The following is a 26,325-nucleotide window of genomic DNA, read 5'->3' as shown; positions in this document are numbered from 1 at the left end:
TGAACAAGACAAAAGAGAATGCTTACATCCAAAAAAAAAAGTTCACAACTCAGCCGAATCCTTGATGTTGCAAATCTTGCAAAGAACTATGAACCTTCTCAGCAAGGTCAGCAAGGGTGCACCATCCGATGACAACAAAAAATCAGTAGCATTTGTCCATGGCATCATCCAGGAGGAAGTTACTGTCGATCGTACATCACATAGTTTGTTCACTTGGGATAAAGGATGTCACAGTGGCCATGCCTACTCAGCAAGGTCAGCAAGGGTGCGCCATCCGATGACAACAGGTTGTCGTTGCTTCCCCGCTCCAGTGGCTTATGAGCTGTGCTTGAGGAATAGTAGCTTTGAACTATATGATAAGGCCTCTTCCCTAGGCCTGACCGGTTGAAGAAATCAAGGCGCTTTACTCGCACAGCTTGACCCGGCATCGACTTCGTGTCCACTATTTCGACACGCAGAGGTATGCCAAGTGCATATGTCAAAGCCCTCATCTGTATAGCTTCGGCTTCAGCATACTGGTGACACACCTTCGTTCGACAGAACTGGCACCAAAACCATATATGTGGTATGTTGAGCCTAATTTGTGACTGGTAAAACTTACTATTGGCTCTCTTTACACAACAAATCACACTAGTTGACTAGTGGCAAACTTTATTTCTAGACTTTACATGTTTATCCAGAGACAAAGGTAATTCGTACACCAAAAAAATTGCTAATGAAAATCAATTACTGTGTCAAAGATAAAGAGGACAATATAATCCATTTACTGTATATCGTGAATGATATCGTAGTAGTAATACAGGGAAGAAACCCAACCTGTAGAGCTTCAACTTTAGCTTCAACTTCAGGAAACACGCCACGCACCTTCTTCCTACAGTACTGGCAATAAAACCATACATGTGGTATGGCGAGCGTAATTTGTGAGTGGTAAAACTTAATATTGGCTCTCTTTATGCAATAAGTCACAGAAGTTCACGAGCGGCAAACTTTATTTCTAGAGTTTAAATGTTTATCCAGAGAGAAAGATAATTCATATACCAAGAAAATTGCTACTGAAATTCAATTACTCTGTCAAAGATAAAGAGGATAAAATAATCCATTTACTATATGTCGTGCATGATATCATAGAGTATAGTACTACAGGGCAGAAACCCAACCTGGACGACATCCATATCTTTGGGGATAAATGGCCTGTAGATATCTTGTGTACGGATCTCAACCTCCGTAAGTACCCTAAGGAAATACATAACTGACGAAAACAATATATTATATAAAGAACAAACAGACAAACAACACATCACAACAAGGATTGGCATCCTTACTGGTGCCTGACGAGGGGTCTTCAAGGCTTCTCTCATACAGCTTTTCAGAAGTCAGGCTAAAGAGACAAAAGAACTTTGTTGTAAACTAAAATGTAACTAAGATGAAATAAGGGTATCATTAACATATTGTCAAGACTTTTTCTAAGAATCTCAACAAAACACTCATGTTAAAAAACTACTCATACCCGTTTGCAACTGAGTTGACCAAACAATAGAACTCCTGTAACAAAAGTGAAGACATTTGGTTATGTATGTAAGCTATATCATGAACAGAAGATTAAAATACGGCAGGAGACCATCCATATTCCCACAGTAGTGGTGAAGGAGGTGAAACAACATGATATAAGCCAGGTTTATCCAACAAAATCTGATGAAGCAGCATGACACCGTTTAACTGTCAGAAAAACTGAAGAACCACAAGGGATACAGACTGTTGTTGGCATGTATAGATGTCCCACATAATTCTTTTGTACGTAGATGGCTGAGCTAACAGTATGGATAATTTGGGCTAAAGAGATGATGCAAAAGAAGTACCTACTATAATACTTACAGAAACGATAATGCAAAACAAGTTTAGGCTTTTGTAGGCTACTAGAATACTTACAAAAACAAGAGATGACAAGAACTCAGGTTTTAACAAGTATGCTTCTCCCCACTCAAGTTGATAGAATCTCTTTGTAGATACTTCCACACATTGCATCAGACGAAAAACCTCAGCTTGCCTATCTTGCATTTGTCCAAGGTTCTCCTGTTTACAAGCCTAGTTGTATTATACTTCCATGGAAATAAAGAAAGCAATGCCATCATCATGAAAAAAACAGAGAAAAGTTACCAAGTAGGAGAACAATAAAGCTCTGTAAAAACAGCTGCCATCACTCCAAGTTCTTCTCAAGAGCCCATACTGCTTACTGAGAATCTATACAAAAAAATTGATTTTCAGATGTGCAATAAACTAATGCTTCAAGCATTAAATTAGCTGCACGTGAACAAACCTTGATCTTTTCCTGGATGATGTAGTTATTTGACGATTTAAGAATCAAATCCGATAATGGTTCCTATCATTCCAAAAATAAGAATCTTAAGGTAAGATGGATAATATGCAAGATTCACCTAAATTGAGCGTGGATTTGAATAAGTCATGCTGTCATCATTTGCTGAAACATAGGTGCATGTTTTTACTATTTACCTGTTCACTGCATTTGTGCTGGAAAGTGTTTTTCTACAAGGAATGCTCTGCCATTTTCTAGGATGAATCACTGGACTATGTGCCCGAAGAGGAAGATGATAGGGGCTGGAACTGGGAGCAGGAGGAAGCTGAGTACAACTATGGACATCTAGGCGAAGGGGAACTAGAAGCTAATCCATACTGTTAGCATACTAGACAGATAAAATTTGCTTGGCGTAAAACTTAATTAAGCCTAAGATATGAGCTTCTCCTATAGCCCAAACTTTCATCATCAGACCTGCATCCTAAATAATTGCAGACCATCCTTATAAAGAATACTTTCCAGCACATATTCAGTGAAAGTCTATTACAAAAAGTAAGAGCAGTAATAACCAGAGCAACTGACTTGGACTCCAATGAATAGTATCAACGCTGTGTTAGGAAAAACAATACAATCAACAATTACAATAGAGACAATGGGCCAAGAACTCAAGTTATCATGTCATGGAATTGTAATGGGAAATAGCAGCATAGGAACACAAAGTATCGCATCATCATTTTCCTCTTCCCTTACATCCCCATTATTAACTGGTCCTCGATCCTAGAAAATGGCAGTACATTTGCTTGTAAAACATACCTTCCAGGACATATACTGTGAATAGGGAAACAGGAAAAATGTGCAGCGAAAACCAGAACACCAGATCCGGACTAGAAAGGGAAATCCAACAATAAGAGGAAACATCCTTCTCTCGGTTGTCTTGCCATGAATATCCTTTTCAGGTTACCAAGCCAGCTGATTATACCAAGAACTAGCGGAATGCAATTTCAGAAAAATTAGAAAACCCCACCCTTTTCCCCTCTACAATGAAATTCAGAAACTACTAAGGTACGAAGAACTGGCTCCGCGAGTATCAAACCAAATCCTCCAAGATTTACATTAATTCGAAGAACATACGACAGCGCCCGGGTCCTACAGCTAAAAATCCACGAAGTAAACTACGACCGCGCCCTATCCTACAGCCAAGAACGCAACCCCACGAACTGGGCACAAGAAAAAGTCGGTTAGAGACCAAGAGGGTGCCCTATCCTACAGCCAAGAACCCGTCCCCCCACGAACTGGGTGTCGGAAAGACTAAGAAACAGACCAAGAATGACATAAAGAAACATCCAGACGCACCAAATTTCACCGAACGAATGACATCTTGGAGGAAACATTGCCGCGCAACCGCCACCCAAGATACAACAGAACGCTAGAACTCACCGTATCCCTGTCGGCGGCACGCGGCGGGGCTCGTGGCGGCTGAAGCGGGGGCGGTGATGTGGAAATCGCGCTAGGTTCGTGGGAGAACGACGTGGGAGGTGACGGCGGTGTGGTATCGCCTCCGCCGCCGCCGTCGCCGCTGCTAGTTCCCTTGGACCCCATTTCTTTCGTACCCTTCGATTTTCTCACTCCGTCCGTGTAAAATTTGTGTATGTTCAGGGACTGTGCTGGCACAATTTATACTACCGATGGCACCGTTTTAAGTTGTATAAGGGTATCTCCAGCGGCGCGATCCGTTTGCGTCGCCCCGTGTACATATTTTGTCCGCTCATCTGTTTGCGTCTGGGTGTCTCCCACCGGGGCGACCCATTTTTTGAATTGCAACATAGTAAAAACATTGAAAGTAGTACATAAAAATGCATAAAAACTATACAAAGTAGATCTATAGGCCTAGACTACTTGCTTCCTGGCGGGCCGGCACCGTCGTTGCGTCGCTCCGTCACCTGCTTCTCCGCCGCCTCCCACGCGGCCGCTATGGCTCGGTGCGCCGCCGCGTCCTCTTGCAGCCACTGCTCCAGCCTCGCGTTGACGGCCTCGTCCTTGAGCGTCTCGAAAGACTCGACGAGGGCCCGCTGCTCCGCCGCCTTCTCCTCCGGCGTCGGCGCATCAGGGTCATTGGAGGACCAAGATATCTCCGAGTCGGAGTCCCCGCCGCAGCGGCGGCCGCCAGCCGCGCCGTTCCAGCTCGACGTCCAACGCCGCATGGCCCGCCGGCCTCCTCCTTCGCTTCTCGCGCCGCGAGTGCCGTGGTCGCGGCATCCCCGACCGGCGCGGAGGAGGTCGGTGTCGTCTTCGAGTCGAACTCGTCGGTCGGAGCTCGAGGCCGGGGAGGTGGAGCGGGAGGTGAAGGCGGAGGTGGAGGCGCGGCAGCTCGGCCGCGTCCGGCGCTGCTCATGGCGGATCTGCTAGGGCTGAACGGAAGCGCCGCTACGGCACCGGCGGCTAGGGTTTAGTGGGGAGGAGATGAGATGCTCGCGCCCCTGTTTATATAGGTCAGAGACAGGGCGACGGCCGCGCCACGCGGGGCGTCACCATTACTATGCGCGGAACGCGAGGCTTTGCCAATAACGCGGCCGCAGAGTGCCGACGCGACGCCTCGGTGCCAGTACTGGTGGAGAAGACGCATCGACGCTGCGCACGCTCGCGGAAGCCGAGGCACGCCATTAACACGTCCCCGCAAAGGCTGCAGCGCGCCGCCCGGAAGTAATGCCGCGGAAGACGAACCAGTTGTGCCGCTGCCAGGCGGGCTCGTGCGAGGACCGAGCGGACATTTTTCGCGACCGCCGAGCGTTCGCGAGACGCAAACCTGGCGCATATTTGGGCCAGGTTTGCGTCTCCGCGGACAGCCCGATCACTTTGCGTCGCGCCGCTGGTGGTGGTGCACGACGCATTTTCGATCACGGCGGACACAAACGGTCGCTCAACGTCGCGCCGCTGGAGATGCCCTAAGAGTATCTCCAGCCGCATCAAAAAAAGTCCCCCAAAAAATTTCTAGGCGCGCTAGACATTTTATCATCCCTGCTATCCAAAGGCTATTTCTATTCGACGCGGTCCTATACGCTGTCCGCCGTTTCGAGACTCTCCCCGCTCCATAGGGGACGTCGGTCCGAGTGAGAAGCGAGGCGGGAAGTGGCGGGCCTAACGCGTTATTGGCACATGCACAAATTTGGGGGCGTGTTTAGGGAACGTGACTGGGAAGCGCCGGCCCCAAACACGGCACGAAGAAACGGCGTCCCGAAATGCTAAATTTGGCGCACTTTAGGGGGCGTTTTCATGGACGCGACTGGAGATGCTCTAAGTTACAAAACTGCCAATTTGCTTACCTTTTATTTTAGAGAAACGTGCCAAAAAGGTATTAAATGATAATATTTATTTTTTTAAATGAGGAAAAGATTTTCCTTTTCATTGATATATAAGAATTGAAATTTGCCGATTTATAAGAAAAAATTTACACAAAACCGATACAACACACAACGCAAAACGCCGGTTCAGAGACCACGCTCAAAAAAGAGTCGATGACAAAGTCGGTCGAGCGACCAAAGCCAACACTCCAACACCTCAACGCAAGACGGATGCGATAGACCGGAGTCACCGCTCCGACATCCACACCGGTCCCAAGGTCGCGCCCCTACAATCGTCAATGACTGTCACCCAAACGATCAAAGTCGAAAAGGATAATATATGTGTTTTCTTCCGCACATCAAGTTCGAGACTGAAAACTCGTTTCTGTGTAGAAAATTTTGTGCTTTTCTAGAAATAGAGGAAGAGACAGTAGTCCTCTGCGTCGTGGTTATACATAGGGTTATTTTTTAATTAATTTATCCAACAAACGATGGACAAAGAGAATATCTATAGAAAATTTGATGCCTCCACACAACACGTACGGACCCCACAATGAGTGAGGGTCTTGGTAAGAGGCTCCTCGGAAAAGAACGAAATCTCCCCATCACATGAAACATATCACATACCCCGAGACACACTTTAGGCAAAACGAGAGATAATCTGGTTTATCATAATCTAGCGAGCACTTCATTTACACGCTGCCATCGAACTATTGAGCAATCTTCACTGTTAAGAACCGCTGATCAATCTCCTCCCTTCGCGGGCACCTCAACACATGTCATTTGTTGAGACTTCATGGCGTCACCGCCGAGACCCATCATCATCGACGCGGTAAGGACCAGGCCGCTCCACCTCAAAGCCTCTCCAGCCAGCATCTTCTCCAAAAATGATGCCCCCTAGGGGGTAGAATGGCGCCTCACGTCACGACTGTCCGATTCGGGAGACACGGATCTAGTTTTTTCCCCAAAGCAACTTGGGCGAGGAGACGAAGGATGTAGCAACGATGCCTTCAACAAGGTAGCGACGCACATGAGTTGCCATCGTTCGCCACAACCGAAGTCGTGCTTGGTTCTCACCGGCAGTAACACCTCCCCAAATCCGCGACAGACAAGATCACCACCAACCGTGAGGTCGGTGCCGCGACCATCACTAGACTTGTTGCGCCACGACGCACAGCCACATCATGGCCATGGTCACCTAGCTCGTCAACGTCGGCACCCCCATGGTGCCAAGCAACCTTTGTAGATAGGACAAAGTGCATGTCCTGTTGCAGCCCATGCTCCTCCCAATTGAAAGTTCAATGTCGGTAACCTAGAGGGGGTGAATAGGTTGTACAAAAATTTCTTTGACTTGTTTACAATTTTAGGCTATGCAGGTAAATAAAGCGGTCTAATGCAAACTAAGTGGATCACCCTATATGGAAAAATAAAAATATAAAGAACTTCAATCTCGATGGTTATCACAAATTAAATAAGTGGAAAGAAATAACCGAAGCACGCGGAGACGATGATGTATCCCGATGTTTACTTTCTTGAGGGGAAGGTAGTCACCGTTGGAGAGGTGCGGTTACCATGAAGGACACCGAACGTCATGAAGGCTCACCTTCTTCTTCGTGAGCTCCTTCCACAAAGTAAGAGCCCTTTCCACTATGTGAAGATCTTAGGGAGGCCTTCGATCCCGTTCAAACTTTCCGGCTCGATCACAAGTTGATCGCTCCCGATGTCGACTGATGGCGTGTAACTCACACGTTCGTTGGGAACCCCAAGAGGAAGGTATGATGCCGCACAGCAGCAAGTTTTCCCTCAGAAAGAAACCAAGGTTTATCGAACCAGGAGGAGCCAAGAAGCACGTTGAAGGTTGATGGCGGCGGGATGTAGTGCGGCGCAACACCAGGGATTCCGGCGCCAACGTGGAACCTGCACAACACAACCAAAGTACTTTGCCCCAACGAAACAAAGGAGGTTGTCAATCTCACCGGCTTGCCGTAACAAAGGATTAACCGTATTGTGTGGAAGATGATTGTTTGCGTAAAAACAAGAGAACAAGTATTGCAAGAGATTGTATTTCAAGAAAGAGAATTGGACCGGGGTCCACAGCTCACTAGAGGTGTCTCTCCCATAAGACAAACAACATGTTGGGTGAACAAATTACAGCTTGGGCAATTGACAAATAAAGAGGGCATGACCATGCACATACATATCATGATGAGTATAGTGAGATTTAATTGGGCATTACGACAAAGTACATAGACCGCCATCCAACCGCATCTATGCCTAAAAAGTCCACCTTCAGTGTTATCATCCGAACCCCTTCCAAGCATTAAGTTGCAAAGCAACGGACAATTGCATTAAGTATGGTGCGTAATGTAATCAACAACTACATCCTTAGACATAGCATCAATGTTTTATCCCTAGTGGCAACAAAGACAACACAACCTTGGAACTTTCTCGTCACCGTCCCATGTGTCAATGCAGTGCATGAACCCACTATCGAGCATAAATACTCCCTCTTGGAGTTACAAGCATCTACTTGGCCGAGCATCTACTAGTAACGGAGAGCATGCAAGATCATAAACAACGCATAGACATAGCTTTGATAATCAACATAACAAGTATTCTCTATTCATCGGATCCCAACAAACGCAACATATAGAATTACAGTATAGATGATCTTGATCATGTTAGGCAGCTCACAAGATCCGACAATGATAGCACAATGGGGAGAAGACAACCATCTAGCTACTGCTATGGACCCATAGTCCAGGGGTAGACTACTCACACATCACACCGGAGGCGACCATGGCGGCGTAGAGTCCTCCGGGAGATGATTCCCCTCTCCGGCAGGTGCCGGAGGCGATCTCCTCGGATCCCCCGAGATGGGATCGGCGTTGGCGGCGTCTCCGGAAGGTTTTCCGTATCGTGGCTCTCGGCACCGGGGGTTTCGTCACGGAGGCTTTAAGTAGGCGGAAGGGTAGGTCAAGAGGCGGCGCGAGGGGCCCGCACCATAGGGCCGCGCGGCCGTGGCGTGGGCCGCGCCGCCCTATGCTCCGGCTGCCTCGTGGCCCCTCTTCGTTTCGTCTTCGGACTTCGGAAGCTTCGTGGAAAAATAGGCCCCCGGGCGTTGATTTCGTCCAATTCCGAGAATATTTCCTTACTAGGATTTCTGAAACCAAAAATAGCGTAAAACAAAGAATCGGCACTTCGGCATCTTGTTAATAGGTTAGTTCCGTAAAATGCACGAATATGACATAAAGTGTGCATAAAACATGTAGATAACATCAATAATGTGGCATGGAACATAAGAAATTATCGATACGTCGGAGACGTATCAGCATCCCCAAGCTTAGTTCTCGCTCGTCCCGAGCAGGTAAAACGATAACACGTATAATTTCCGGAGTGACATGCCATCATAACCTTGATCATACTATTTGTAAAGCATATGTAGTGAATGCAGCGATCAAAACAATGTATATGACATGAGTAAACAAGTGAATCATAAAGCAAAGACTTTTCATGAATAGCACTTCAAGACAAGCATTAATAAGTCTTGCATAAGAGTTAACTCATAAAGCAATAATTCAAAGTAAAAGCATTGAAGCAACACAAAAGAAGATTAAGTTTCAGCGGTTGCTTTCAACTTATAACATGTATATCTCATGGATATTGTCAACATAGAGTAATATAATAAGTGCAATAAGCAAGTATGTAGGAATCAATGCACAGTTCACACAAGTGTTTGCTTCTTGAGGTGGAGAGAAATAGGTGAACTGACTCAACATTGAAAGTAAAAGAATGGTCCTCCATAGAGGAAAAGCATCGATTGCTATATTTTTGCTAGAGCTTTGATTTTGAAAACATGAAACAATTTTGTCAACGGTAGTAATAAAGCATATGTATCATGTAAATTATATCTTACAAGTTGCAAGCCTCATGCATAGTGTACTAATAGTGCCCGCACCTTATCCTAATTAGCTTGGACTACCGGATCATCACAATGCACATGTTTTGACCAAGTGTCACAAAGGGGTACCTCTATGCCGCATGTACAAAGGTCTAAGGAGAAAGCTCGCATTGGATTTCTCGCTATTGATTATTCTTCAACTTAGACATCCATACCGGGACAACATAGACAACAGATAATGGACTCCTCTTTTATGCATAAGCATGTAACAACAATTAATAATTTTCTCATTTGAGATTGAGGATATTTGTCCAAAACCGAAACTTCCACCATGGATCATGGCTTTAGTTAGCGGCCCAATGTTCTTCTCTAACAATATGCATGCTTAACCATAAGGTGGTAGATCGCTCTTACTTCGTACAAGACGAACATGCATAGCAACTCACATGAAATTCAACAATGAATAGTTGATGGCGTCCCCAATGAACATGGTTATCGCACAACAAGCAACTTAATAAGAGATAAAGTGCATAATTACATATTCAATACCACAATAGTTTTTAAGCTATTTGTCCCATGAGCTATATATTGCAAAGGTGAATGATGGAATTTTAAAGGTAGCACTCAAGCAATTTACTTTGGAATGGCGGAAAATACCATGTAGTAGGTAGGTATGGTGGACACAAATGGCATAGTGGTTGGCTCAAGTATTTTGGATGCATGAGAAGTATTCCCTCTCGATACAAGGTTTAGGCTAGCAAGGCTATTTGAAACAAACACAAGGATGAACCGGTGCAGCAAAACTCACATAAAAGACATATTGAAAACATTATAAGACTCTACACCGTCTTCCTTGTTGTTCAAACTCAATACTAGAAATTATCTAGACCTTAGAGAAACCAAATATGCAAACCAAATTTTAGCATGCTCTATGTATTTCTTCATTAATGGGTGCAAAGCATATGATGCAAGAGCTTAATCATGAGCACAACAATTGCCAAGTATCACATTACCCAAGACATTAATAGCAATTACTACATGTATCATTTTCCAATTCCAACCATATAACAATTTAACGAAGGAGAAACTTCGCCATGAATACTATGAGTAGAAACCAAGGACATACTTGTCCATATGCTACAGCGGAGCGTGTCTCTCTCCCATAAAGTGAATGCTAGGATCCATTTTATTCAAACAAAACAAAAAACAAAAACAAACCGACGCTCCAAGCAAAGCACATAAGATGTGATGGAATAAAAATATAGTTTCAGGGAGGAACCTGATAATGTGTCGATGAAGAAGGGGATGCCTTGGGCATCCCCAAGCTTAGACGCTTGAGTCTTCTTAGAATATGCAGGGGTGAACCACCGGGGCATCCCCAAGCTTAGAGCTTTCACTCTCCTTGATCATGTTGCATCATACTCCTCTTTTGATCCTTGAAAACTTCCTCCACACCAAACTCGAAACAACTTATTAGAGGGTTAGTGCACAATAAAAATTAACATATTCAGAGGTGACACAATCATTCTTAACACTTCTGGACATTGCATAATGCTACTGGACATTAGTGGATCAAAGAAATTCATCCAACATAGCAAAAGAGGCAATGCGAAATAAAAGGCAGAATCTGTCAAAACAGAACAGTTCGTATTGACGAATTTTAAAATGGCACCAGACTTGCTCAAATGAAAATGCTCAAATTGAATGAAAGTTGCGTACATATCTGAGGATCATGCACGTAAATTGGCTTAATTTTCTGAGCTACCTACAGGGAGGTGGACCCAGATTCGTGACAGCAAAGAAATCTGGAACTGCGCAGTAATCCAAATCTAGTACTTACTTTTCTATCAACGGCTTTACTTGGCACAACAAAACACAAAACTAAGATAAGGAGAGGTTGCTACAGTAGTAAACAACTTCCAAGACACAAAATAAAAACAAAGTACTGTAGGTAAAAACATGGGTTGTCTCCCATAAGCGCTTTTCTTAACGCCTTTCAGCCTAGGCGCGAAAGTGTGTATCAAGTATTATCAAGAGACGAAGTGTCAACATCATAATTTGTTCTAATAATAGAATCAAAAGGTAACTTCATTCTCTTTCTAGGGAAGTGTTCCATACCTTTCTTGAGAGGAAATTGATATTTTATATTACCTTCCTTCATATCAATGATAGCACCAACAGTTCGAAGAAAAGGTCTTCCCAATATAATGGGACAAGATGCATTGCATTCAATATCCAAGACAACAAAATCAACGGGAACAAGGTTATTGTTAACGGTAGTGCGAACATTATCAACTTTACCCAAAGGTTTCTTTGTAGAATGATCAGCAAGATTAACATCCAAATAACAATTTTTCAGCGGTGGCAAGTCAAGCATATCATAAATTTTCTTAGGCATAACGTAAATACTTGCACCAAGATCACATAAAGCATTACAATCAAAATCTTTAACCTTCATCTTAATGATGGGCTCCCAACCATCCTCTAGCTTTTTAGGAATAGAGGCTTCACGCTCTAGTTTCTCTTCTCTAGCTTTTATGAGAGCATTTGTAATATGATGCGTGAAAGCCAAATTTATAGCACTAGCATTAGGACTTTTAGCAAGTTTTTGCAAGAACTTTATAACTTCAGAGATGTGGCAATCATCAAAATTCAAACCATTATAATCTAAAGCAATGGGATCATCATCCCCAATGTTGGAAAAATTTCAGCAGCTTTATCACAGGCAGTTTCAGCAGTTTTAGCAGTTTCAGGAGCTTCTGCGCTTTGCATTAGAAGTGGAAACATTGCTAACACCAATTCTTTTATTATTATTAGTAGGAGGTGCAGCAACATGTGTAGCATTAGCATTACTAGTGGTGGTAATAGTCCAAACTTTAGCTACATTCTTCTCTTTAGCTAGTTTTTCTTTTTCTTCTCTATCCCACCTAGCACGCAGTTCAGCCATTAATCTTATATTCTCATTAATTCTAACTTGAATGGCATTTGCTGTAGTAACAATTTTATTATGATGATTTTCATTAGGCAAAACTTTCGATTTCAAAAGATCAACATCAAGCAAGAAGACTATCGACTTTAGAAGCAAGTATATCAATTTTTCCAAGCTTTTCTTCAACAGATTTGTTAAAAGCAGCTTTGTGTACTAATAAATTCTTTAAGCATGGCTTCAAGTCCAGGGGTGAACTCCTATTATTGTTGTAAGAATTCCCATAAGAATTACCATAGCCGTTGCCATTATTATAAGGATATGGCCTATAGTTGTTACTAGAATTGTTCCGGTAAGCATTGTTGTTGAAATTACTATTTTTAATGAAGTTTATATCAACATGTTCTTCTTGTGCAACCAATGAAGCTAATGGAACATTATTAGGATCAATATTAGTCCTATCATTCACAAGCATAGACATAATAGCATCAATCTTATCACTCAAGGAAGAGGTTTCTTCGACAGAATTTACCTTCTTACCTTGTGGAGCTCTTTCCGTGTGCCATTCGGAGTAATTGATCATCATATTATCAAGAAGCTTTGTTGCTTCACCAAGAGTGATGGACATAAAGGTACCTCCAGCAACTGAATCCAATAAATTCCGCGAAGAAAAATTTAGTCCCGCATAGAAGGTTTGGATGATCATCCAAGTAGTCAGTCCATGGGTTGGGCAATTTTTAACCAGAGATTTCATTCTTTCCCAAGCTTGAGCAACATGTTCAGTATCTAATTGTTTAAAATTCATTATGCTACTCCTCAAAGATATAATTTTAGCAGGGGGATAATATCTACCAATAAAAGCATCCTTGCATTTAGTCCATGAATCAATACTATTCTTAGGCAGAGATAGCAACCAATCTTTAGCTCTTCCTCTTAATGAGAAAGGGAACAATTTTAATTTTATAATGTCACCATCTACATCTTTATACTTTTGCATCTCACATAGTTCAACAAAATTATTGAGATGGGCAGCAGCATCATCGTAACTAACACTGTAAAATTGCTCTCGCATAACAAGATTCAAGTAAAGCAGTGTTTAATTTCAAAGAATTCTGCCGTAGTAGCAGGTGGAGCAATAGGTGTGCATAAGAAATCATTATTATTTGTGGTTGTGAAGTCACACAACTTAGTATTTTCAGGGTTGGCCATTTTAGCAACAGTAAATAAAGCAAACTAGATAAAGTCAATGCAAGTAACTAATTTTTTTGTGTTTTTGATATAGCAAACAAGATAGCAAATAAAGTAAAACTAGCAACTAATTTTTTTGTATTTTGATTTAGTGCAACAAACAAAGTAGTAAATAAAACTAAGCAAGACAAAAACAAAGTAAAGAGATTGAGAAGTGGAAACTCCCCTTGCTGCGTGTCTTGATCTCCCCGGCAACGGCGCCAGAAATCTAGCTTGATGGCGTGTAACTCACACGTTCGTTGGGAACCCCAAGAGGAAGGTATGATGCGCACAGCAGCAAGTTTTCCCTCGGAAAGAAACCAAGGTTTATCGAACCAGGAGGAGCCAAGAAGCACGTTGAAGGTTGATGGCGGCGGGATGTAGTGCGGCGCAACACCAGGGATTCCGGCGCCAACGTGGAACCCGCACAACACAACCAAAGTACTTTGCCCCAACGAAACAGATGAGGTTGTCAATCTCACCGGCTTGCTGTAACAAAGGATTAACCGTATTGTGTGGAAGATGATTGTTTGCAGAAAACAAGTAGAACAAGTATTGCAGTAGATTGTATTTCAAGTAAAGAGAATTGGACCGGGTCCACAGCTCACTAGAGGTGTCTCTCCCATAAGACAAACAAGCATGTTGGGTGAACAAATTACAGCTTGGGCAATTGACAAATAAAGAGGGCATGACCATGCACATACATATCATGATGAGTATAGTGAGATTTAATTGGGCATTACGACAAAGTACATAGACCGCCATCCAACCGCATCTATGCCTAAAAAGTCCACCTTCAGAGTTATCATCCGAACCCCTTCCAAGTATTAAGTTGCAAAGCAACAGATAATTGCATTAAGTATGGTGCGTAATGTAATCAACAACTACATCCTTAGACATAGCATCAATGTTTTATCCCTAGTGGCAACAAGCACAACACAACCTTAGAACTTTCGTCACTCGTCCCGTGTGTCAATGCAGCATGAACCCACTATCGAGCATAAATACTCCCTCTTGGAGTTACAAGCATCTACTTGGCCGCAGCATCTACTAGTAACGGAGAGCATGCAAGATCATAAACAACACATAGACATAGCTTTGATAATCAACATAACAAGTATTCTCTATTCATCGGATCCCAACAAACGCAACATATAGAATTACGGATAGATGATCTTGATCATGTTAGGCAGCTCACAAGATCCGACAATGATAGCACAATGGGGAGAAGACAACCATCTAGCTACTGCTATGGACCCATAGTCCAGGGGTAGACTACTCACACATCACACCGGAGGCGACCATGGCGGCGTAGAGTCCTCCGGGAGATGATTCCCCTCTCCGGCAGGGTGCCGGAGGCGATCTCCCGGATCCCCCGAGATGGGATCGGCGTTGGCGGCGTCTCTGGAAGGTTTTCCGTATCGTGGCTCTCGGTACTGGGGGTTTCGTCACGGAGGCTTTAAGTAGGCGGAAGGGTAGGTCAAGAGGCGGCGCGAGGGGCCTAGACCATAGGGCCGCGCGGCCAGGGCAGGGGCTGCGCCGCCCTATGCTCTGGCTGCCTCGTGGCCCCTCTTCGTTTTGTCTTCGGACTTCCGGAAGCTTCGTGGAAAAATAGGCCCCCGGGCGTTGATTTCGTCCAATTCCGAGAATATTTCCTTACTAGGATTTCTGAAACCAAAAACAGCGAAAACAAAGAATCGGCACTTCGGCATCTTGTTAATAGGTTAGTTCCAGAAAATGCACGAATATGACATAAAGTGTGCATAAAACATGTAGATAACATCAATAATATGGCATGGAACATAAGAAATTATCGATACGTCGGAGACGTATCATCGACCACTACCGCCTAGGCGGAGTCCTCAACCTAGAAGAGTAACAAGATCGGAGAGAGACACTTTGTACGATGGCTCAAATCGAAATATGTGTGGTTCAAAGAGAGAGGATGAAGAGATCTTCGAGATGCACGGATCAACTCTCAAAAATCGTTGGACGAACCTCCCAGAATGAAGGATTTGAGGTGAGCAGTTGCAACAAAGTTCTTGAGACCTTTTAAAATGGATCTGGATCAAATAGAATGGTAAAGGCAATTGATCACAAAATCTGGGTTGCCTTATATGGAGAGAAACTAGTCGTTGGGCTCATTTTCGCGTAGGAAAAAGGGACGGCCAGTATAGCCGGCTCTAGGCCCGGTTATACCAGCCCAACCTACTAGAAACGGAGCCTGGAAAAATAAACACACAAGTTGGCCGTGGCCCAGTTATACCGGCCCAAGCAGCACCACGGCGCAGCAGAGGGCGAGCGAGGCGGCTCACATCTCATGAGCCATCGTGGCATAGGAACCTAGAGCCGCGCGGCAGCACATGTCGGCTTGATTCATGTGAGCGAGAAGTCGAAGGAAAAAAGAGCGGCTAGCAGCGCGAACAGAGAGGAGCCAAGCACGCGCTGCTAGAGCGAGTGGCTTCGGGATTGGGTCGACATAAAAAAAAAGCAGTGGGCTGGCCCGGTCATACCGGGTATTCGGTCGGAATGACCGGCCAGATCCTCTGGTTTCTGAATGGAGAGTGGGCCGGTTTTACCGGCTAGTTTCCTGGTTTGACCGACGGGGTTTTCTTTTTTTTCTGTTTCTTTTCCTTTCCTTTTGATTCTTTACTTCTTTCTCTCTTTTGGAAAAAATACCGAGCACACTTCGAGCCACACTTCAAAGCAAAAAACTTGGAGAAAGAAAGAGTGAAATATTGTGGAGAATAGAGCGGACTGCCAAGAGGCAAAATATTTTTGTGGAGAACAAAAGTTTTAGAAGAAAATATGGCAAACACCGAGCAAAATTCGAGGCACCTTTGGAGAAGCGGAATAGAGGGGATTAAAGGCGGCATAAAGTGGCGGAGATGAAAAGGATGAAAGATTCCAAACGAATGGGATGAAAGAGAAATGTGATTTGAGCCAAAGAACCAAATAACGACTCCAACCCAAATAAGTGGCGGGAATGGAAATGGAAACAAAACAGCATTTTCCAGCAAAACTTACATGGAAATGGAATTTTCATTTTCGGCTAAAATGAAATTTCTGCTTTAGGTTTGATGGGTATGTCCCAGGCCAAGAAATCCCATTACATGACTTTCTTAGGTAATCCCTTCATATATTCAAGGAGGTTTCCACTTGTCGACCTCCTCCGCTTCCTAGTAAATCTAGCAGCACATTAGAATTGAGAAACAAGTTTGTTGATTCGCTTGAATGCTTGAATTTTTTGCATGATTTAAGGAGTTTCTTGCTTCCCGCGAATGTTTTACATCTCTCTATTTTCACACTGAATTCGGTCTATATATGTTTCCGACAATATTTGCTTTCGTTTTTGTTTCCAAGGGTTTATGTATTTGTTTTTGTTTCTGTAAAAAAAAGAAAACAAATGTGGTATCACTCAGTTTCGTTCGTATCCGCTTTCATCCCTACAGTTAAGATTGAGGATACGAAAATGCAACATTCTAAGGTTTTATTTTCCTTCCAAGTGCACACGATCGAATGACACGAGAGAACGAATGACCTCGCTGGCTAGCAATTGTTGCTGCACGTGCAACGATAGGCTTGGTCTTGGGTGGTGCAATCGCCGGTCTGGTAACCCTCGTTCCGGCACAGGATGCTGCACTCATCTGGGTCGAAGCAGGATCCGGTGCACTTCTTGCAGAGGCTGCGCTGGCACGGCGCCCCCGCCATCACCTCCTGCACAGGCCCCATATCTGCACGCAGACAGACACCACCATTAATTAGATCCGCTCCATCTCAGGTTAGCAAGTTAACACATCAAGATTTTGTCGGATTGATCCGTCTATGCATATCCTTCTTTTCTGAAACTTGCATGTAGCGTACCTGTAACTAGGAGAAGCAGCAGAAGGACGGCCGGGAAAAGCTTGGACGAAAGTGCCATTTGCTGGTTCCTCTGAATCTGGAGAATTGAAAGAATATACAGCTGTGTTTGTTCGTGTCGTGTCTGGGTATGCAGAGATGGTTGTGGGCAGGGTATGGTTCTTATATATAGTACAAGATCAAGATGCGCACAGGAAGGATATATTCAGATTTTGGGTAAGTGATCTTGTGAATCTCAGCTCTTAAATTTCTTTGCTCGAATCAACCCGCGTTAAATGAAACGATTGACTGCCTAGCGTAGGCAAGACCTTTCCATAGGAAGTGGCCAGATGGACCTTGTGTTAGGGAAGGTACTGTTCTTCTTATATTTTCCTTTTTGAGGCAATATATTTTACGGACGCAGACTTTTGGCTAAAGGGTGCGCTAGAACCTGTTTTCAACCAAAAAAACGAAAATAATTATAAAAATATGGCATAAATATGTAGAGAACTTATTTAGATATGTGCATGTCAATTTTGAACCGAATATATGAAAGTATGTAACCTACACAAAAATAAAAATTTTAACTAAGTATAAAAGAGTTCTGTTTTCACATTTTTGTGCCGGTCACGTATGGTCGTATTTTCTCTTGAAAATTTGCACGGGCAAGTATCAATGTGATACATACATGCGTGAATTATTTCAAAATTTTCCAAATCATTTAAATAGTATTTTTCAATAAATTTGAAACCAGATGCCCTGGTACCCAAGTTCTACGGCCGATTTCGTATATTTTACGTGCTATTTCAGAAATGCCAACATTCTAACTCGGCTGACAGATATTGTCGCCTTAAGAAATCTCGTCCCTCACGTTGCTCTGTACGAGTGACTTGAGGGAACATTAGTCCGCCCACCACCAACCCCTCCGCCGCTGATGCCGCCCAAGCCTCTCCGCGGTGGCGGCGGACGCCCTCACCTCCAAAGGCTTTGGCCGGAAGCTCGCCATGAAGGCTGTGGCCGTACATGGCAATTCTTCGAGTGCGCTGCTAGATGCGGTCCTAGAGGTTGCAGCGGCGTGGGAGGTGGCTCACTGCTGCTCCTGACGTGGCGGCTATGCATGGTGGTTGGCGGCGACGCCCGTGTTGATCCGGATGGGCATGGTTGGGCCTAGCTGGTCCTGGATCACGCTAGCTCGGCCCTGATTCTTGCCGGTAGGCTGGCCGCCATGGTAGTCCTCCTCCAGGGCCGGTGTTGGACGGAGTCTTGCTCCGATGATTGCAGCATCCCTGCTCTTCCTTGTCTTGACCATCTCGATCTCAGATCTAGCAAGCTAGGGTGATGCTACGGCGGTGGGCAACGCTCTCCTTCACCAGCGACAGTGCTGCTTTCCATGGTGGTAGCTGCATCCTCACTGCTTGTCTCCGTTTCTCCAGGGAAGGTCTGTGTCCGGGTGAAAACCTTGCTTGCTGCTTCCGTTGCTGGTCACGGTGACACATGCGGATGCCACTTCTTTCTTGGAGGCGTGACTATGGGCCTGACCATCCTCCCATTGATGCCAGGGGAAACTCTAGGTCTGCTTGTCGGACCGGGAGGTAGTGGCGCTGCAATGATGTTCCCCTTCTAGAAGGCATAGGCTGCGAGGGGTGTCCCCGTTGTGGCATTCGGAGATGGTGACCTCACCGGTTTCCCTCGTGAGGTTCGTGTGGTGTTGTGTGCAGTCTACTACTCTAGGTGTGAGTCTCTGGGGCGCAATGTACGTCATCGTCAACCGCATCCGCTTGTCCCCTTTCCAAGCTTGGCCAGACCCCGCCATTCGCCCACTTCTCGTCGATTTTTCTAGGCCCTTGAGTAGTGGTACGTTGGTCTAGGCAGCATCGGTGTTTGGTCGTGCTTTCTTGGTGTTTGGCATTGGCTGTGACGCAGCTTAGAGGCTCGGTATCGCGCCTCTTCACCATTTTTGGCTCGAGGTTGGGCAAAGCAAAAAAAAAAAAAAAACTCCAACACAATACTAGATTTGTACCCCTGCATGTCAGTATAAAAGAAAAGGGATGTGTACCCTGCATGCAGCCGGTGTATTTCATTAACTTTTCATGTTGCAAATCTTTTTTTTTTTTTTTTGCAAACGGGTAAATCTTACAAGCCAAACAGAACAACTAATCTGAAAAAGTTACACATGTTCATTTCCATGTATGTTAGGGCACGTACAATGGGGTGATGTTAGCCTTCCCTTAGAGATGTCACATTAGATTTTTACTTAGTTGGAGGAGAGAGAAAGAAGAGAGAGAAGATTATCTTTCCTTAGCTAAGGGATCATCTCTTAGAAAATAAGGGAAGACTATTTTCTCCATTGTATCACATATGTCTTCTCTTAGCAACAAATTTTCTACCAAAATTTAATTATTCATATTAATTGGTAGAGATGGTTGCAAGAGATAATGCAGTGTATGACTTATATCTAATGCCTTTTCTAGTTGATGTGGTAAGGTAAGGGAATACATGTCTTTTCTACCATTGTACATGCCCTTATGCTGATGATGACCACATCACAGTACTCTAGCTGTAAGTTGTGGTTGTGTCAATCAAATGCAGAAAGCTTCAGGATAGTAAAATTCCTCCGAAGAAACTGGGATCTGATGGGAATTGGTCTGAATGGCCAGGAAATGGACTGTGGTTGTAGATGACCTTGAAGGAACAAAGTTTTTAGCCTATAATTTTTTTAACCTATTACACCTCTGTTTCGTTTTTTTCCTTTGTTTCGACGCGTTAGCTCCCTATCTCTCAACCATCCAATAGATATGCCTTAAAAGTTTTGCTTTCCATAAACAAATTATATCAGAAAGTGATGGGATTAAGATTCGCCAAACATGTTCGCACCAACACTTCTGGTTTTTGTCTTGAAATTTTGCACCGGTGATTGTGTGTCAATCACTTAAATTTATATTTGTATTGCCTTAAATTTTAACTCTTAATGTGTTCAGCATACTTCTGTCTATACTGAAAAATAGATATGATGGTTCAGTGAGAGCTGCATTGTAGCACAATATGTTCATGCATATCTTTGCTACAAAGTCTAATCCCAGCCTGGTAAGATTGAACTGTCTTTCTCGGCTGCATCCAAGCAATGAAAAGTCGGCATAGTGTAGATTTCATAAACTCTAAACTCTAAGTATTCTATTTTGTCATGTGGAAATTGTTCGCAAAGCAAGTAGACTTCGGGTTTCTTTACGTGATTCTCCATCGTAAATTGTGACATTACACTGTTGTTATGGATGACCTTGAAAGAACTAAGTTTTGGAATATAATTTTTTCGACGCATTAGCTCTCCATCTCTCTACCATCCAATAGGTAAGCCTTGGAAAGTTTTGCTTTCCATCAACAATTTGTATGACCTCAAGGACCACACAGTTTTAGTCAAAGAAATTTACAAGACAAAACCTACGTCAATGTTTTCAAATAATTCTCCAAGCAACGGAATCTACAGCCAATCAGGCAAGGGAGCACTGCAACCTGCGAGGAACCAATCGTCATGGTCGACCATGACAGGAAACATTGTTGCTCCCTATGAACGCGATCTGTTCGCAGCACAAACTACAGTTAAGAGGACAAAAACAAATGACGTAGGGTTTCTTGGTCTAGCCTTCATTGGTTGCCAAACTAGTATCGTAACTACGCTTTGCTGTTACTTTCTTTCTCGTGTAGTCAAGTTGGTTTCTCGAATGATAAGCACATTATGTACTCCTTTCCGATAATATGTTATGCCCATCATTTAGAAAGGCCAGAAACAAAGTTCTTCAAAAACAAACAGTCTTAAGATTTGGATTTTACTTTGCGTTGCAAAACGTAATCATGTTTCCGTTTGCTTCCATGTTTACATTTGGACGAGTCAGGTGATCCCATCCAATTTGTTTCCTTTGTTCCAATGCATTAGCTCTCCATCTCTTTACCATCCAATCGATATGCCTTAAAAAGTTCAGATTCCCATAATCTATTTGCATGACCTCAAGAACTTTGCAATTTTCTGTGAAGAACTTGGCTAGGCAAACCTCAAAGCTATCGAGCTCCCATCAACTCAAACTGCAACTTGACATTTTTCAAATGACTCTCCAAGCAACTGAACCAGCAACCACTCAAACCAGGGAGCTCCGCAACTTCCGAGGATTCACTGTTGAGCGTCGGAGCGTAGCCGATCCTCGACCTCCTGGCCGTCGTGGTCGTGGCTCATCCAGGACAAGTGTTCGCTGCCCAGGTTGCCGCAGCACCTGGTGTCGAGGTTGAGGGTGTCAGTGCGTGGCCAGAGCGGCCGCCATCGCCGGGAGAGGGCAGCGGTGCATGGTTTGGCTCCGAGTTTATCATCTCAGCTGCTAGATACTTCGACTCTAACTCAAAACGGATGGACACATCCCAGCTTCCAATCCAATCTTGTTCCCGAATATGAACCACAGAATCCGACACGGTCTCCTCTGTAATCAGTTTGCACCCCGATCCCACTTGACACCTTATGCAAGACTAACCATCAGTGACCCAGACAAAAGAGAATTGATTATCCCAAAAAAGTTCACAACTCAGCCGAATCCCTATGCTGCAAATCTTGCAAACTATGAACCGAATCCAGATAATCCTTCATCATATGTTCTCAAAGCTCATGCCTTCTGGATCTTACTTCCGCATACAGAGCTATGAACAGAATCAGTAGCAACAAAAAAAAACATGGAGCACCTATATACTACATGAGACTATCTGCACATTTGTCCATGACATCATCCAGGAAAAAGTTACTGTCGATCGTACATCACATAGTTTGTTCACTACGGATAAAGAATGTCACAGTGGCCACGCCTACACAGCAAGGTCAGCAAGGGTGCGCCATCCGATGATAACAAGTTGTCTTCACTTCCCCGCTCCAGTGGCTTATGAGCTGTGCTTGAGGAATAGTAGCTTTGAACTATATGATAAGGCATCTTCCCTAGACCTGACTGGTTGAAGAAATCAAGGCGCTTTACTCGCACAGCTTGACCCGACGTCGACTTCGTGTCCACAATTTCGACACGCAAAGGTATGCCGAGTGCATATGTCAAAGCCCTCATCTGTATAGCTTCGGCTTCAGCATCCTGGCTACGCACCTTCATCCGACAGAACTGGCACCAAAACCATATATGCAGCATGTTGAGCCTAATTTGTGACTGGTAAAACTTACTATCGGCTCTCTTTACACAACAGGTCATAGCAGTTGACTAGTGGGAAACTTTATTTCTAGACTTTACATGTTTATCCAGAGATAAGAAAAATCGTGCACCAAGAAAATTGCTATTGAAAATCAATTACTCTGTCAAAGATAAATAGGAAAATATAATCCATTTACTACTGTATATCGTTAATGATATCGTAGAGTACATTACTATAGGGCAGAAACCCAACCTGTTGAGCTTCGGCTCTGGCTTCACCTTCAGGATACAGGCCTCGCACCGTCTTCCTACAGTACTGGCAATAAAACCATATATGTGGTATGGTGAGCGTAATCTGTGAGTGGTAACACTTAATATTGGCTCTCTTTACGCAAAAAGTCTCAGAAGTTCACGAGCTGCAAACTTTATTTCTAGAGTTTACATGTCTATCCAGAGAGAAAGGTAATTCGCATACCAAGAAAATTGCTACTGAAATTCAATCCTCTGTCAAAGATAAAGAGGACAAAATAATCCATTTACTGTATATCGTGAATGGTAGCAGAGAGTATAGTACTACATTGTAGAAACCCAACCTGGACGACATCCATATCTCTGGGGATAAATGGCTTGTAGATATCTTGTGTACGGATCTCAACCTCCGTAAGCACCCTAAGGAAATAAAGAACTGACGAAAACAATATGTTATATAAAGAACAAACAGACAAACAACACATCACAACAAGGATTGACATCCCTTACTATTGCGTGACGAGGGATCTTCAAGGCTTCTCTCATACAGCTTTTCAGAAGTCAGGCTAAAGAGATAAAAGAACTTTGCTGTAAACTAAAATGTAACTAAGATGAAATAAGGGTATCTTTAACATATTGTCAAGACCTTTTCTAAGAATCTCAACAAAACACACATGTTATAAACTACACATACCCGTTCGCAACTGAGTTGACCAAACAATAGAACTCCTGAAACAAAAGTGAAGACATTTGGTTATGCATGTAAGATATATCATGAACAGAAGATCAAAGTACTGCAGGAAACCATCCATATTCCCACAGTAGTGGTGAAAGAGGTGAAACAACATGATCTAAGCCAGGTTTATCCAACACAATCTGATGAAGCAGCATGACGACGTTTAACTGTCAGAACAACTGAAGAGCCACAAGGGATACGACTATTGTTGGCATGTATAGATGTCCCACATAATTCTTTTATCTGTAGATGGCTGAGCTAACAGTATGGATAATTAGGGCTAAAGAGATGATGCAAAACAAATTAACCTACTATAATACTTACAGAAACGGTAATGCAAAACAGGTTTAGGCTTTTGTAGGCAGTAGGCTACTAGAATACTTACAAAAACAAGGGATAACAAGTAGTCACGTTTTAACAAGTATGCTTCTCCCCAGTGAAGTTGATACAATCTCTCTGTAGATACTTCCACACATTTCATCAGACGAATAACCTCAGCTTGCCTATCTTGCATTTGTCCAAGGTTCTCCTGTTTACAAGCCTAATTGTATTACACTTCCATGGAAATAAAGAAAGCAATGCCATCATCATGAAAAAAACAGAAAAAAGTTACCAAGTAGGAGAACAGGAAAGCTCTGTAAAAACAGCTGCCATCACTCCGAGTTCTTCTCAAGAGCCCATACTGCTTACTGAGAATCTATAAAAAAAAAAAATTCAGATGTGCAAATAAACTAATACTTCAAGTATTAAATTAGCTGCACGCGAACAAACCTTGATCTTTTCCTGGATGATGTAGTTATTTGAAGATTTAAGAATCAAATCCGATATTGGTTCCTATCATTCCAAAAATAAGAATCAAAAAGATATCTTTAAGGTATGATAGATAATATGTAAGATTCGTCTAACTTGAGTGTGGATTTGAATAAGACATGCTGTGAGGAAAGGCAGAAAATGAAACTCTCGAATATCAAGTGATAGTCACTGGTAAAAAATGAATGCCTTATGACAGACTACGGTAAAAGGGCATATGAGAGGTCAGATGAATTGAGCATAAGAAAAAGAACTTGCTGCGTTTTAGGGTACATTCATTTCATGGTTGATGAGAAAGATGAGGTACAAATATTCTCACCAGGAATCGTAACGCTGTTGGATATTCCTTTGGTGGTCGCATGAGTTTGCTATCAGATGGTCCTCTGAGGTTCTCTCCCCGATTTTGATCATCCGCTACTTCCCCTTCTTCCAGGTGCAGCGAATCGGCATCATCTTCTAGTTCTCTGAGATGCCTATTGTTGTACTCAGCTTCCTCCTGCTCCCAGTTCCAGCTCCCATCATTTTCCTCTTCGGACAGATAATCAGCATCCAGTCCTTCATCCTAGAAATTGGCAGAGCATTCAGGTAAACAATAAAAACGTGCACCTATGCTTCAGCATATATGTAAGGATCATCGATCACAAGGTGTAAAAGCACTAGACAGATGAAATTTGCTTGGAGTAAAACTTAATTAAGCCTAAGTTAGGAGCTTCTCCTATAGCCCAAACTCTCATCATCAGACATGCACCCTACATAATTGCAGACCATCCTTGTAAACAATACTTTCCAGCACAAATTCAGTGAATAGGCTATTACAAAGAAAAAAGTAAGAGCCAGAACAACTGACTCGGCCTCCAATGAATAATATCAACCCTACTTCAGGACCAAAATACAATCAAAAATTACAACTGGGACAATGGGCCAAGCACTCAAGTTATCAAGAAACGGAATTGGACTGAGAAATAGCAGAATAGGAGCACAAAGTTTCACCGCATCGTTTTCCTCTTCCCTTAAATCCCCATTATCTTAGAAAATGGAAGGACATTCGCTTGTAAAACATACATTCCAGAACAAATGCTGTGAATTGGGAAACAAGAAAATGTGCAGCGAAAACCAGAACACCCGGATCCGGACTAGAGAGGGAAATCCGACACTACGGCTAAACATCCTTCTGTCGGTTGTCTTGCCATGAATATCCTGGTCAGGTCACCAAGCCAGCCGATTATACCAAGAACTAGTAGCAGACAACAAACTCGGACCAATTAGAAGATCCCACCGTTTCCCCCTCCTCTACAAACAAATTCAGAAACTACGCAGGGTAGGAAGAACAGGGTCCGCGAGTACCAAACAAAACCATGCAAGAATAGCACCAACTCGAAGAATCTACGACCGCGCCCAATCCTTCAGCCAAGAAACTAACAGCTAACCACGACCGCGCCATGTCCAACAGCAAGAACGCACCCGCCATGAATTGAGCGCAAGAAAGACTCGGAAACAGACCAAGAACGACAAAAGAAACGCACCCAATTTCAGCGAGAGAATGGTATCTTGGCGAAAACATTGCCTAGAAATCGCCACCAAAGACATAGCAGGACGCTAGAAGCCTAGAACTGACCGTATCCCTGTCGGCGGCACGCGGCGGGGCAAGTGGCGGCTGAAGCGGGGGTGCTGATGTGGAAGGCGCCCCAGGGACGCGGGAGGGCGACGTGAGCGGTGGCGCCACCGGAAGCCGTGGTGGCGACGGCGGTGTGGTATCGCCTCCGCCGCCGCTGTCGCCGCTGCTGGATGCCCGAGCCAGGTCATCAGAATTTGCCTTGGACCCCAT

General features: G+C 43.7%; 2 protein-coding genes across 3 annotated transcripts; both read right to left on the bottom strand.

Annotated features, from left to right (window-relative positions):
* LOC124673160 (OVARIAN TUMOR DOMAIN-containing deubiquitinating enzyme 1-like) lies at positions 1-26,325 on the bottom strand. The gene is made up of 10 exons (XM_047209285.1): positions 26,116-26,325; positions 24,820-25,062; positions 24,462-24,524; positions 24,304-24,387; positions 24,076-24,219; positions 1,508-1,542; positions 1,323-1,378; positions 1,158-1,249; positions 817-879; positions 1-542 (listed from the first exon to the last, which is right to left on the bottom strand). Exons 1-10 carry the CDS (start codon positions 26,323-26,325, stop codon positions 210-212), a joined length of 1,323 nt encoding a protein of 440 aa, XP_047065241.1. The 3' UTR covers positions 1-209.
* Positions 22,170-23,645, bottom strand: LOC124674283 (OVARIAN TUMOR DOMAIN-containing deubiquitinating enzyme 1-like). Of its 2 annotated transcripts, XR_006992967.1 has the most exons (4): positions 23,465-23,645; positions 23,299-23,390; positions 22,959-23,021; positions 22,170-22,678 (listed from the first exon to the last, which is right to left on the bottom strand). XR_006992967.1 is itself a non-coding variant. In XM_047210322.1 (3 exons), the coding sequence occupies exons 1-3, from the start codon at positions 23,455-23,457 to the stop codon at positions 22,349-22,351; spliced, it is 552 nt and encodes a 183-aa protein (XP_047066278.1). In that variant the 5' UTR covers positions 23,458-23,645; the 3' UTR covers positions 22,170-22,348. The 2 variants fall into 2 exon arrangements, 1 of the variants encoding a protein (XP_047066278.1); XM_047210322.1 differs by having other exon boundaries at positions 23,299-23,645.

Source organism: Lolium rigidum, chromosome 7 (assembly GCF_022539505.1).
Source record: "Lolium rigidum isolate FL_2022 chromosome 7, APGP_CSIRO_Lrig_0.1, whole genome shotgun sequence".
NCBI lineage: Eukaryota > Viridiplantae > Streptophyta > Magnoliopsida > Poales > Poaceae > Lolium > Lolium rigidum.
Note: the sequence above shows the minus strand (reverse complement) of the source record. Positions and strands in the feature narration are given on the sequence as shown.